This window comes from Pyxicephalus adspersus, chromosome 11 (genome assembly GCF_032062135.1).
Source record: "Pyxicephalus adspersus chromosome 11, UCB_Pads_2.0, whole genome shotgun sequence".
Taxonomy (NCBI): Eukaryota; Metazoa; Chordata; class Amphibia; order Anura; family Pyxicephalidae; genus Pyxicephalus; species Pyxicephalus adspersus.
This window is the reverse complement of record NC_092868.1, coordinates 30,813,847-30,828,537: the sequence shown is the minus strand read 5'-3', so window position 1 is coordinate 30,828,537 and position 14,691 is coordinate 30,813,847. Positions and strand designations below refer to the sequence as shown.

The window sequence follows — 14,691 nt, the reverse complement described above, 5'->3', positions numbered from 1 at the left end:
CCCTGGTCTAATGACTTGTTTGATACGCATTATATACAAGTAGGTAGCTAGAAATTCCTTTGCTGACATAAAAGACTTCAGAACCTGACATGAAATGGTTACACAAGCCCTTTCTGTAGACAAGGTATTTTTTTTCATTTTTTCTTGAGAACTATAAGGAAAGGAATGTTTTTGCGGTTTTGTTTCCATTCTTCTTCACAATATTGAAATGGCTTTTTACCAGCATAACAACAGGCTAAATAGATAACTTGAAATTATTAAATTATTTTATGTTAAAAATTGAGCTAGGTTGGTTAGGCCAGTGTTCAATGTAAAGAATTCAAAACCCTCTGAAAATCTTACCTTTCTATAATTTTAGGCAAACATAATATTACAATAAATTCAGTCTCAATGGGCCTAATTTTTTAAAGCTCTACAAGGCTGGAGAGGATACACTTTTATCAGTGAAGCTGGGTGATCCAGCACACCTAGAATAGATTTCTATTTGCTATGTGCTGTAAAATGATTGAATCCTGTTCAAGATCCATTCCAAGTTTGCTAGGTCACCCAGCTTCACTGATGAAAGTGCTGGAGAGCTTTATTAACTCATGACTAATTAATCAACCTCAATAAAGGCTACTGTGATTCAACTGGATTTTTTTTTCAAAGGAAGAAAATATTTTTGGTCAATCAACTTTCCACTTCCACGAGTAAGAGCAATTAGGGATCCAGTAGGTCATTTCAGGCCAAGGGAAATAAGATAAAAAGGTCTCTTTGAGAATGTTTTTACACAAGAAACCTTTACCCATGATTCATTATTTGAGTCTATTTAGAAAAAAATGGGCAATTTGGGTAAAAGATGAGTGAAGCTTGTGTAAAACATTTATACCCGGACCTCTACTTCACTGGTATGTATACAATTTCGTAGCTCACAGTGACGTCGGTATATAGATATTATACAAATTTCCAGGTATACATTTTTCAGAGACCAATATTATACATTACAAAAATATTTCCCCCATCTTTGCACCCTGAGTAAGTTGTTCGTACTCAGATCCTATATCATTAGATTGGTTTGGTCCTTCTTGGACAATGTCTTTGGACATTTCTTAGGTTCATGGACACAACTAATTGCTGCAAAAAGGTCCTTCAACATGTTACTATGTTTTTAAGAGAATAGGTGATCTGGAGGAGAAGGACATCTAAACTCCTATTTTAATATAAACACTATACATTACAAGTTTAATCATATTGCAGGAGGTAAAACCAATTCCTCTAGACTGATGACATCAAATCTGCACTTTCAAACTAATCAGACTCAATAAGATTTAAGCTGGAAGATATACCATATTACTTACTACCAAAATTAAACCCCAAAAGAACACCTGAAAAATAAAAAGTTACTTTTTATAGCAAAAATATAGGAGCATGTGGTCTGTTCATATCCTTTTACCTCCCTATTTTCAAATTTACAGCCATAACTTATAATTTAGAGCTTTAATGTTCTTCAGCTTTAGGTTTCTCACATGTCATATTTGTTGTAACCGGTTTATGATAACCATGCAATCTATGGAATGTAGCAGACACTGTTACACTTTGTATAAATATGTTTATTGACATATCAATCAACAAATAGAAAAAAATGGCATCGTCTTATGTACCATAGGATGATTTCTTGAATGCGTCATTATTATTATGAAAATCTGTAAAATTGAGTTGTTATTAATTTCCTTCTGTATCACATTGTTCTGTTAATACCACATAAAGTATGTACCGTATATGCAAAAAACAAAAAACAAAACAAAAATACAAACACATTATGCACTTATCGCTCACACAATTTAGTTATATATAAAACTTCTAGAAAAGACAAATATATGAGGAAATAAATACGGTGAAAACAATTATCATATATTATGTGGCAGTGACTATAGTAAATAAGGTCGCATTAAGTTTCTACTTTTTTAGAATGTCTAGATATGTCCTAAGAAACATATATATAGCCTAAGTTGTGCAATGGGGTATAAATGCAACACAGGATTGATATGATCAATAAAAATATAGTGGAAGGGTCATTAAACCACACACAAACCAATTGACAAAATGCACACCTATCGCTAGTTTGGATAAGAAAGAGAATCTAATTTGGTAAGTGCTTTCTTTACTTGCATATCAATAGTAACTTTAAGAATAAAGAGAATTCAGTTAATGTAAATAGCTTGTAAAACCAGAACAGCTTAACAATGCAGACACACATTTAAACTGGCCATACACAATATAGATCTCTTTTATCCTGATTGGATTTATCATATCTGTGTAATAGATAAAGGTAATGTAAAGGTTCTAAAACCACTCTGGATCAACCTGGAGCTCTTTGGTATTTGTGTGTCCCTTATGTCCTAAGCAGTCCTTATTGGAAGTTTTAGACTGACATGGGCTGTGTGATCTCTAACAATCTCGTGTTTCATGTCCCAAACCATACCTGTCATGTCTGCAGTCTTGAACTATCTCCTATAGTATATTTAAGCTACGTACACACGGCAGATTTTTATCGCCCGATAATCGGCATCGGCCAATTATCGGGCGAAAATCTTCCGTGTGTACAGTCGGTGTCGTCCATCGTCCGGACGACCGACCTGCCGGATCCACGGACGATGGACGACAGCCGATCGTAATGAAAGGGAAGGGGAGAGCGCGCAGCAGGGTGCCGCTCCGTCGCTCTCCCCCCTCCCCTCTCCATAGAGCATGAACGGTGCTGTATGTACAGCATCGTTCATGCATCTTGCAGCCCCTTGTCGTTGGAAAGGATCGTGAAAGATCCTTTCCAACGACAAAAATTGCAAGTGTGTACGCAGCTTTACAGTCTGACTGTGTTTTTTAGCATTACATATACCAAATATTATTCATGCCTCCTTGGTGGCATCAGGGAAAGCATTTTAGACTTTATATATTTTAAAAGTTGCCCACCACAGCTCCAAACTGCCCAATTTATATCCATTCAAGCAGACCCCTGTACTATATAGTTGTTGGGTACAAAAAAGATAATACCATCATATAGTAAAGTGTATGATGAAATGTAGTCAGACCCTTTTTACCACTGACATAGTCAGACTTTGAAAATATCCTTACATTGGATTTGCTTCATCTTCTCAAAGGAAATAGGGAAACACAGTTATATATTTAATACATTATCAGAAAATATTTTCAAATCCAAAATAATAAAAAAACATATGTTTCTATCTTTTTTTCTAACCTTATTTAACTAATACAAAAAAGTCTGAACAGTCAACTGCTGGGTTTTTTTAAGTGTCCTCTTCCAACATCAGTAGATAGGACAAGGAAACCTGTGACATCAGATGCCCTCAGCATTCCACATTTTTGTATTATAGTCCACAGCAATGAAGCAGAAAGGAGTACTGCCAACAAGAGCTCAAAATCTAAAGAAATGGAACAAAAAAAATGAAGATTTGTGTGCCCACTATAAAACATTATTATGGCAATATAAAGCTACATGAATGTATGTGTTCACGAGATAGTCTTTATTTTATTTTTGGTAATACACAATAGGATTTCTGGAATACAACACACACTTTTCAGCTCTATCCAATTCAAATGAGTAGAATAATAATAATGACTATAATAATATTTGAAATAAATCATAATAAATATTGCAGCGATAATACTTATCAGCAATGATTATAATAAATAAGAATAATAGCAATAATTCTCATATAAATAATAGATATAGCATTAATGTAAACTTAAAACATATTTATTTTTATGTAAAGCTAAACATGAATATATATATATATATATTGACCATGGGCAGTCACCACTAGTTATTTTTTTTCTATTTGGGTACACATATATGTTCACATTCACCTTTACATGGGTGGGCATATTGAATCTCATTTGCCCTTTTTACTTAAAGGCATTATCAATGTATAGCTACATATTGACCATGTGAGGTTTTTTGAATGTTTTCTGCTAGTTGTGCTATATATGTATATACATAGGTATAACTATTTCAAACAGGTCCTGATGGGAAAAGACTGTTTTCTGAGCCTCTAGCTATTGTCACATGTATAACAGTATAGTGTTGCATCATTCTTTATGTTCATGGGGCTTTTTTTGAATACTGGGGGGGTTGTTTGTGTATAGACTCATGAATATATCGTTTCTTGCATTTTTTTCTTCATCAATAAAATGATTAAATTAGCTTGTGATGAACAAATATCAAATAGATAAAAGCAGGTGATGAAAAGTCATAGGAGAAATAGGAGACATATTCTGGTATATAAGGAATATCTACTCACCAAGAAGAGGTTATATTTCCCACCGTGCCACTGGGATATGTAGTAAGGGGGAAAATGTATAGGGTTCTCAACCATTCCCCAAGCTATCCAAAACAAAATAAAAAAATTTGGCTCCACATTCCCTTTACCAGTGCTTTTCAATTACATTGTACAAGAAATGTATTCATTGCATTTTCATGAAGCAATATGGTCTGGTTTTAGTACTTATCAGTTGTTACAATAAGTACTGATTTGCTCATCCTGTTTGTATTTGAAAGTTTAATTTTAAAGTTATTGCATTGTATTTGATATATACTAAAATCATATTTAGAAAACGCAACAGCGTTGTAATAGTGTGGCAATTTTTAGAATACATTTTATATGTCCCTTTCCATCTGTAGCCCATCAATAAGCCTACCCACTGCTAATGACTGCCCCTGCAGATCTAATAGATTTTGAGTTGCTTTGCAAAACATAGGAAGATAGCAAACACTTTTTAAATGATGTTGACACAAATCATGTATTTATTGGTTATGAGGGTTATTGGTTTACTAAAGGCTGTTAGCAAAGTAGAAACTTAAGGGTAATAAATGTGACAAAATGTTGCTGACTTCGACCATTCAATCACATGCAAACAAAAATCACTCTTTTTATTTATTTTTTTTTACATTTCTTCACACATAATCAGGTAGCCTTTGAAAATTGAATTTTTATCACATTCACCAAGCCAAATGAGTTTTTCCTTGAAGAGTGATAATTTACTTTGATAAGTGAATGGCCTAAAATGTAATAACCCTATTGTTACACAGCACAACCATTGGCTGAAAGAAGAAACTAGAGAAATAAAGGGTGATATGAAGATGGATTGGTCCATGAGCATTAGACCAGGAGACAGCCTTGGCATTACTACAACTGACACTTCATAATTTGAAGTTTGGGGATCACAAAGGACTTATGACTAAGTCTCAATATTTATGTGTAGAGAATAGAATATGTGAATATGTGAAAATGCAAACATGGTGTTTATAAAACAATATGAAATTAACACTTATCTACTCCAGGTTGATACAAAACATTGTTAACTTCAAAAGGTGATTTTCACTAGCGTAGGAAGACTTCAGCTTGGAGAATAGGCAGAAAGAAAGGCAGAAGAAGAGGCCACGGTGTACAAACAGAAAAAATGCTCATTCCGCCACAGGTCTCAAGTTTGTCTGTATAAGAAAAAGAAAGAATCATCGGATGCTTGGTTTAGTCCAATGTAAGTACACACAAAGAAACAGCTTGCCTAGTACACAGATTGAAAAGTTACAATTTCTTAAAACCATTGCTTTAATGCACCAATGCTTCAAGTCAAACTCAAGCCAAGGAGAATAATTTAAACATTCATAATAAATATACCCAAACTAAGCTTTATAACAATCCCTCAGTGACCTCTGTAGCTGCAGGCCCTCTGGAGCAATTCATCCTCCATGTTCACAGTGAAAGTAATGACATTAAGTCATCTTCTAAGCTCACTTTGACCATAGAGCTTCAGGTTTTGGTTTGCATTAGAGATTATAAATCTGAAATTCTGCCTAGTTATTGCTAAAAAGGGAACACGGCTAATTGAGCTGCTGAGAAAATTTCATGTTAATGAGTTCATTGCTGCTGCTGTGAACTTTGGGGGCGTTGGCACTTGTAGAACAAGTAACTATTTCAATGCTTATAGCCTGCAGTTTTCAACTACTGCCTTGTTATTTACCATCCAGGTAACTGCCTCTAATCCAAATACTAGCCAACAGCTACAAAATCAGTTTAAACTTTCATAGTGCCAGCTTAAATGTAACACTGCGTGTTTAACATAACATAACATAACATATATTAGGTGCTATCACACACCAGAAACCCCTTTTACCAAGCAACTGTAGAAAACTTTATCATCTTACCTTTTTGGACACTGATCTTGGCAGTCTGGCCAACAGTGAGGTCATTAGGAATGTTTAGAGTACAGGAATATAGACCAACATCAGAGGCGTTGAATCGCTCAATGTGCAGCTGAACTAGACCGGGTTCTGTGTGAATGGTGGCTCGATTGTGATACTTATCAGTGAAGTAGTTAGGGTTTATTGTAGTAAGGATGATCTCAGGCTCTTTATTACGTTTCAATTTAAATTCATATCGCAGAGGATTGTTGGTAATGTTCTGATATCGGCAGTCAATCCGTAGTGTTGGACCACGTCCAGATAGACAGCCTGTGAGACGGGTGATTCGCTGCTCATTGGATGCCTGCAGTACTAAAGAGATATATTTTCTGTGAATAAACAAACCAAACCTCTCTGGATATCATACTAATATCATATCTAAACTGATATCATAACTAATCTATCCATACCTCCCAATGTTTAGGGGGAGGTATCTGTAGTCCCTATTTATATATGATTCTATCCCAATCAGATTGAATATGGATCATATGCTTGTCCCTCTGACCTGTATTTTTCCCTACACTGTGTTTCTTAAATCTTCTTTCTTTTATCCTTTCCTTTACTTTTACTTTTGCTTAGAATGTTTGGTGAATTGACATAAAAGTTATAGACTTCTTCTAAAACACTGTGTACCCCCATAAAGGTAAACATGGTAATTAGCACTGACTATTTAGTTTGAAAATTCAGTTAATCCATACTTAAGATCTTGTTGTCGAAACTGTTGTGTTGCAATGTCTGTCAGTTTATTGCTTTTAGCCGTTCTTAATATGGAAAGAACAAAGAACCGTTTTTTATGTATGTATTTGTTTTTTCCCTAATTATCTAATAAAAATGTATTCAAACCAAAACTTCATCTGGCTGCAGAAGCATAGCAGAGGTCTGGTGTAAGAGCTCAGAAGTATCAGGCCTTTTGTGACGTATTTTGTTCGCAGTGCCTTTGTCTACTAGCAGAGATTGGACTAAGTCGTCACCCTTCATGTACAAGTTGAGTCCCAAGTCATTGACACCAAGTTCTAAGTCAAGTCTCCAAAAATTCTTCCAAGTCGAGTCCCAAGTCAAGTCACTTCATTTATCCCCATTTGTCCCCATATAGAAAGCTCTGATCCTGTTTTTGAGCACAGGATCGCATTCTAAGTCCACGGCTTTCTCTGCCGACAGCAGAAGGGAGGAAGGCTTTTGTAACACAACTTCCTCCCCCCTCCTCTTCAGCTGTCAGAGGAGAAAACTTAGAATGCAAGAAAGGCGGGGAGGAAGGCAGTGTTACAGAAGACTCACTGTCTTCCTCCAACCCTTCATGCATTCTAGGTTTGATACTACCTTCCTCCCTTCCCCCTTCAGCTGTCAGTATAGAAAGCAAGTCGCGAATCGAGTAGCAAATCGCTAGGGAAAACCCTGAGTTGTTTATTAGGCGACTTAAGTCAGACTCGAGTCCAAGTCCCACGACTCAAATTACAACCTCTGCCCACTAGGTAACTAGAATGTCTAATAAGTTACTAGGTTGTCTTCTAGGTGAATATGATGGTATATAACCTCAGGTTTGTGTCTACATGTTCATGCTATAGTCAATAATTTACTTACCAAAAAAGAAAGTCACTGCTGGAAGTAAGTAATTCATTTTTCTTCGTTGTTGGCACCTGTTTGTGACAAGAAATAAGAATGTAAAATATTAGATTTTGGAGCACTGAGGGATTGCTCATTAATGAAAATACCTGTAACCCTGGTATAGGTATAGGCAATGAATTATTTAACAAAATCAGGTTTGGCTGGCAAAAGGACAGATTACCATTCTAAAACATAACAAGTTTTCAACCCAATAAAGACAATAATTTAAAATTGCAGATTTTGTTGCATTTCCAAAAAAACACTCAAATGACCATAATGTCATTCTGATCAAATCTTCTCAGCCAAAATCCCGTATCTTTTTTTTTTTTTAAAGTGTTAATCACACAATATAAGAAGATGGCTGTTGTACCTATGTCCTTGTCCGTATAAATAGAATGCTAAAATATCCTTTTAATTAGTCATATTTCCTAAACTCTTTATATCCTCCAAACATTGCCCCCATGATGTAAAAAACTGAAATTACTGCCTTTTGTGGAATTGTAAATTTTCCAGAGATAGAAATGTATATTGTGGAAGCCATTTCAAGTTATCTTGAAGACTGGCTCCATGGAATTTAAATTTATATGGAAGTTGACATATACCAGCACATTTCTCATCTGAATTTGACCTATGTTATCCATATGCACATGGAATGTCTACCCCTGGAGATCATTGCCATTGTGGGGAAACCCAGACTTTCCCCAACCTTTGCCGACATATTTTACCCTTACTAATAAATCCCTAGTAAATTATGTTATTCGGACGCCGATTCCCTTTGCAGATGTAGCACAACAATACCCCCCTCTTGGTGGTGCATTATTATTAATACTTTTTTTTTAATAAACAGTATTTATATTGCACCAACATAATTTGTAGCACTGCACATTAAATAGGGGTAGAAAATGACAGACAAATACAAACAATGACACAGGTCTTATGTGTCTTGCATACTCCAGAGCTGAAGAATGATCCAGTCTCTTGGCGAACCTATTTTCCACTCACTTACCCAACCAAGAAAGCAACTTCTGAGCTTTACTATAGACTTTAGGCCACTCTGGACTAGGCAGCACGACAATCAGGTCTAATAAAATGGACCGCTCACTTTCCAAATAAAATGGCCTCTGACATATCAGATCTCACTAAAGCATGGTAAACAAATACCACAGCCATGTACAAGGAAATGATTGCGAAATTTATTCCATTATGCACACATCTTGCCACAGAGGGTCTTTCTTATGGGTTTGAGTGTTTCCCCTCAATGCCCCAAGTGTAGAATGCAGGAAGCAGACCTATTTTTTTATTTCTGGAACTACCCCAAAATAAAATACTTTTGGAGCTCAGTGGTACGCTATGAGTTGACTTTCCTAGTGAAATAGGTCCTCTTCTCTCTGGAATGGGCCATTATGGGCTTATTGGACTTGCAGGGCTCTCACATTACAAGGGAAAGAAAGCTATCCTACATAAGTGGTTATACCCCAAACCCCCTCCCTTGGGTTATTTTTTGGGAAACTGATGTTTGTTGTTCAAATGGAATGGCCGGCAGCTTCTATGAACAAGGAATTTAGAATGGAACAATTTTGTGAAGTTTGGGAATCCCTTATTGATACGCTCCCAACTCTCACAAAATAAAAAGTTGCTAATTTTTTTCAATTAACTTTATGGTAAACATACAGAATACTCCTCAATAGCCCTCCAGTGGATATTGGTTTCTCTTTCGCCTTCCCCTATATTCTAGACACCCTACTCATTTGGTTTACTAATTGTTTCACTCTAATGTTTATTATGGAGGTCTTCCCTTTTATTTTTTGCATCCGTTTCCCTCTGATGTATCTCATTGTAAAATGGTTGCCTTATATTTCACTACTCTGAGTACTCAAACACTCTTTTGTTTATGTGTTGTTGTTTGCATTGCTGTATCTTTGTCTCATAAAATATAAATAAAAAAAATAGTCATTCAATTCTTTGGAAGTTTTTTAAACTTTGGTTTTAGGTAGTAGTTTCAGAGTATTCAAACACAATAATGTTTTGCTCTGCAAAGTTTCAGAGGTAATAGTACCTAGCATGAAAATAATTGGTTCTGGCATTGATCATTCTCCTGGTGCTTTATTGAAAGCAATGCATACTTAGATGTTTAGCTTCATAACAGTAACAGAATCAGAAATCATATGTAAGAAGCAATTCGTAACAAAACACCTATATGATGATAAAAGCCTCATAAAATGAACATCCCTGCACTGTTTTACCATCAGCTTGAGCAAGTTGCCCCACAAGTACCATAAGAAAAGCAACAGGAGTAGAATATTACTAAAAATTAAATTTACATTAGTAATACATTCTCTAAAAAGAAAGAAGCTGTCAGAGAATCAGTGAAATTCCAATTAGATGGTTGTCATACAGTTTGAAAAGCATCACTTTCCTGTTCCTGTTGATTCCAGTAAAACAAGAAGGTCTCATCTATGTGTCCAACATCATTGTCACAGGTAAGAATCAAATCTGCAGATTTACAGCACAATATATGGTAAATACCTGCAGATCTCAACAACACACGTCACATTTTGGGGAAGAAACCCTCTCCTCCAAGGATGGCTCCTGCCATCGTTGGGGGCAGGCAGGTCTGATGTTTTCAAAAGGGAAGCAGGCTTTTTGTCCCCCTTCCTTTTTGGGAATACCAGAGTCCAGAGAACTGTTACAATAAACAAAGGCAAGGTGGTGGACCCCTCATGTCACCAGTCCGCTAGGCAGTTCGCAGGTTGCTGACCCCATTCACACAGGGGATGGTAACTGCTGACTGGGTAGGACCAAAGCGTAGTCAGACAAGCCAAGAACAGGGCAGGCGGTGATTGAGAGTAGTCAGACCAGAGGTAAGGCTGGTATACCAAAAGTCAGTATCAGGAACTCAACTAGAACCTGGAAACAGAGAACTAGAGAACAGAATGAACTCCTTGTTAAGGCAACATCCTATTGCCAGTCACTTTCTTAAATAGGGAAGATCATGTTATAAAAGGAGACCATGTGTCCAGCAAGTATCCAAACCCACAGTTAAGGTAGTATTCACATTCTGCTAGCAGGTGGAGCATGTTTACGGAATATTCTAGCCCTCTGAGGTGTATGGGGGCAGCTCCCGGGGAGTCACATGATCTGGACCAGGAGGTAACCAGGGAATGGGATTCCTGAGCAGAGTTGCTGCTGGCAGCAGGGGAGTGCAGGGTGGGTGACAAGGAAAAGGGCACAGAACCTCTGTTCCTGCGGGGATATGTAACAGACCCTTTATGAACAGGAAAAGTGATATTTATGCTTGCTGTCCTATTTCCCACCCAGGAAGGTCCCTAGCCTGTTGAACGGTCTGGTTTCAATAATGGGGGGGAGGGAACCCCATGCCGTTTTTTTTCCTGCAGCACTTTTGCCTGAAAAAAATGTGCTATGCAACATAGTTATCTGTTTTAGTTGCAGTGCTTTTATATTTAGTGTCTACTCTAAGCGTTGTTGTAATACCCTAAGTAATGCTCTTTCTTTCAGTGAAGCTTGGTGCTCCCACAATCCAGGAATGGATTTCCTAAAAGTGATTTGCTATTTGTTAGCAAATGTTTTCAATCCTGGACCAGATCCATTTCAGGTTTCTGGATCACCCAGCTTCATTGATGAAAATGTATTTTCTCCAGCCTTGAAGAGCTTTAATAAATCAGGCCCTGTGTTTCGACTTTAGTCAGTGGTGTCTATCAAGCTGTAGCCACACCCATCTATGTCCCGCCCTCTTAACCACACCCACTGCCTATTGTCCCCTTTTAATACCAATCAGTGTTAGGTGGTATGTTAATATAATTGCATTGGGCATTGTTTGGGCATAAAGGAAAAAGGGATTCACCTCTCCATAGGAAAGGTCTTGACTTTTGTTAGAGCACATAGGACATATATATATGTGTATATATAAATATACACAAACAGCAATTCAAACCTAAAAGATTACACCTCCTACTACTAATTCTACATGAAACTAAAAAGAAAAAACTTAGTTTTTGTAACTAATATTTTTCTTTCATTTTTTTACATTAGATAATGTTCCAGACATTATAGGTTCAAGCATCATACAAGGTACCTAATTGTACTTCATTATCCCCAAATAATTAAGTTAACTGTATCACCTAAACAACAGCTTAGCAAGTTGTTTGCTACCAAGATAGTAATTTCATACATATATCCTTTCATGATGGTCAAAATAAAATACAATTTTTTAGTAGGGTAACTTTGAATTATTCAATACCAGTATTGTATTTCTGTTAACCAGCCAGCAGGTGGGGCTCTGGGCTCCCTTTATTGCATTGGTCACCAACCTTTATGGACCCACAGACCACTAAATTTACAGCTCCAGGCTGTGCATGCACAGGGGAGTCGGGTGTCACTCAAAACGGAAGAAACTTCCCCCATAGTAATGTCATCATGCCAGAAACCTGCCCACTCTGAAACCTTTTAGAGAAACAACCCGCCCACTTCCCTGAACCTGTAATTGCGGTTGGTGACTGCTGTTTTATTGTACATTACTTCTGCCATGTGTTAAACTAACACTCCTTGAAAAAAAAAAATGCAAAACAAGCTGGGCATTGACTGCTCCTTAATGAGAAGTGGGAAATCTGTGCTGGCTCATTAGCTAACCCATTGTGCTCAGGGAATCCTTTTTCTTGCAACCATGGTATTTGTAAAACAAAGATTGTCTACTTAACAGGACAGATAAATACATCAGTTTAAAAAAATGTATTCACTAAAAATAAAAATATTAACCCTTAAATCATTAAAGCCTTGCATTCCCGCAAAGCAGAATCTGTTAAATATGTATAAGCTTCTGCTTAGATGTGCCAACCACATACTGTCACATTTTCAGAAAATAGATGAAAAAAACATAGATTAGCAATAATGTGAACAGTTTATAGAAACTGAAAGATTTCTGCAACCTGACACATTTCTTTATTTAAAAAAAAAGCTTAAAAAACAGATAACAGCTTCTTGAGGCATTAACCATTTAGAGAATGATATTTGTAGCATAAAAATTACCTGCACGTATAAAGAATGATGAATGTCGGCAGGGGTTCACTACCCATATTCATTGGACCTAATTTATTAAAGCTCCCCAAAACTAGAGAGGATACAGTGAAGCTGATCGATCCAGCAAACCTGGAATGGATCTGGTCCAGGATTGAAAACATTTGCTAGCAAATAGCTGATGACTTTTAAAAAATCCATTCCAGGTTTGCTGGATCACCCAGTTTCACTCCAGCCTTGGAGAGCTTTAATAAATCTGTCCCATAGTGTCAGGGCCCAGATTTTTTCTTCTGCATCCTCACCTGGGGTAAATCTGAAACCACACCCAAGCCCTTCTCTCCTCAAACTGTCCTTGGACTGACAATGCTGGGATTCCGGGGATATTGCAATAAAAGGGTTTTGTGTATTTAATATGCCAATTGTTTATCATATATTAATATTAGGACATGATTATTAATATATTCTGATGCTTGCATACATTATATAATCATGTATACTACTGAAGGTCATATAGATTTGCATACATTATATAACCATATTGCTGAGGATCAGCACATTTCATTTCAAAATGATTTTGCAACTTTATTGAAGAATTTGGCAAGTAATATAAAACTATAAAACATATCCAGATAGAATAACTGAAAATTGCACCAACAGCTTTGTAATGACATTATGTCTCTCCTGACTGATCTCTGAAATCAAAAAGTTATGATACCTAGTAACCAGATTCTTCCTTAAATGTTCCCAGTGGGTTTTGGGACACTGCAAAGGACAGCAATAATATCTTCATACAGCTGCAAGAAATATAGTCATTTCAGAATGACATTTAATGTAAACCAATCTTCTTCCTAAATAAGGTCCATGTCCGTCAGTAGACACCTAATGTGATTGTATTCATGGTACCTGTCATCATATATACACTTTGTGCATGCATGCATTTAAAAAAATAAAAGTCTGTTGAGGATGTTTTTTTCTCTAAGATCTGAATTCCTATCTCTTTTTGTGTTATATTATTTATTTTTGATTCAAAATTCTTTTCTTTTTTAATCTGTCCATGCAAGTGTGTGCATGCATGATGGCTGCAATACAAGCAATGCTTTACCTTCTTCCCTGAGTCTGTTCATGGGCTCCTTGCAGCAGTCAGACAGCTACCTCCCTCTGCAGCAATGTTCAGCTTCTTACTGCAGTGAGGGGAGGGATAGCTGGACCACTTCCAAACAGCAGAGATAGAGGTGGAGCACTGGAACTTTCTAAACAATTCTCCTTGGGATGCTTTGCAATGTAGGTTAGCAGGATGGCATTTATTTTGGGAGAAGGATATATTTGTATTTAGCAGAAATGACATGAAAACAATATTTAATAAGGTACGCAGAGCATCAATCAAAACAGTTTATCTAAAGTCACATATACATCAATACCATTCAACATCCAATGGGACTTCAGTCAACTAAATACACCCCAATTTAAACAAAAGGTTTGCAAAGTCTGACAGTTTGTTTACTTAACCTCCCTGGCGGTCTGAATATGTTAGTATTCTTGAATGCCAAAACAGTGCATTCTGATTAAATTTACTGCCAGACACGCCCCCAGCGCACCACATGCTCACACGTCCCATTGATTTCGCCGGGGACATGGGGCCGGGGGACACAGATCACCGGAGGACGCCACGGGCTAGTGGGGACCACGTAAGGCCTTTACAATGCCACCAGTGCGGCTTGAGGATAATGTTTCTGGTACTGAAAATGAACCCGGATCTACACTCAGGAATACCGCCGGGGAGGTTAGGAAAACAGCCACAACCTTAGTAGTAAAGCCTGTCCCCT

General features: G+C 36.9%; 1 protein-coding gene across 2 annotated transcripts; it reads right to left on the bottom strand.

Annotated features, from left to right (window-relative positions):
• Window positions 1-1,587: 1,587 nt before the first annotated feature.
• THY1 (Thy-1 cell surface antigen) lies at window positions 1,588-14,062 on the bottom strand. Of its 2 annotated transcripts, XR_011922769.1 has the most exons (5): window positions 13,971-14,062; window positions 7,814-7,869; window positions 6,200-6,547; window positions 4,296-5,485; window positions 1,588-3,416 (listed from the first exon to the last, which is right to left on the bottom strand). XR_011922769.1 is itself a non-coding variant. In XM_072426412.1 (4 exons), exons 2-4 carry the CDS (start codon window positions 7,848-7,850, stop codon window positions 5,376-5,378), a joined length of 495 nt encoding a protein of 164 aa, XP_072282513.1. In that variant the 5' UTR covers window positions 7,851-7,869; window positions 13,971-14,062; the 3' UTR covers window positions 3,430-5,375. The 2 variants fall into 2 exon arrangements, 1 of the variants encoding a protein (XP_072282513.1); XM_072426412.1 differs by lacking the exon at window positions 1,588-3,416 and having other exon boundaries at window positions 3,430-5,485.
• Between the last annotated feature and the right edge of the window lie 629 nt (window positions 14,063-14,691).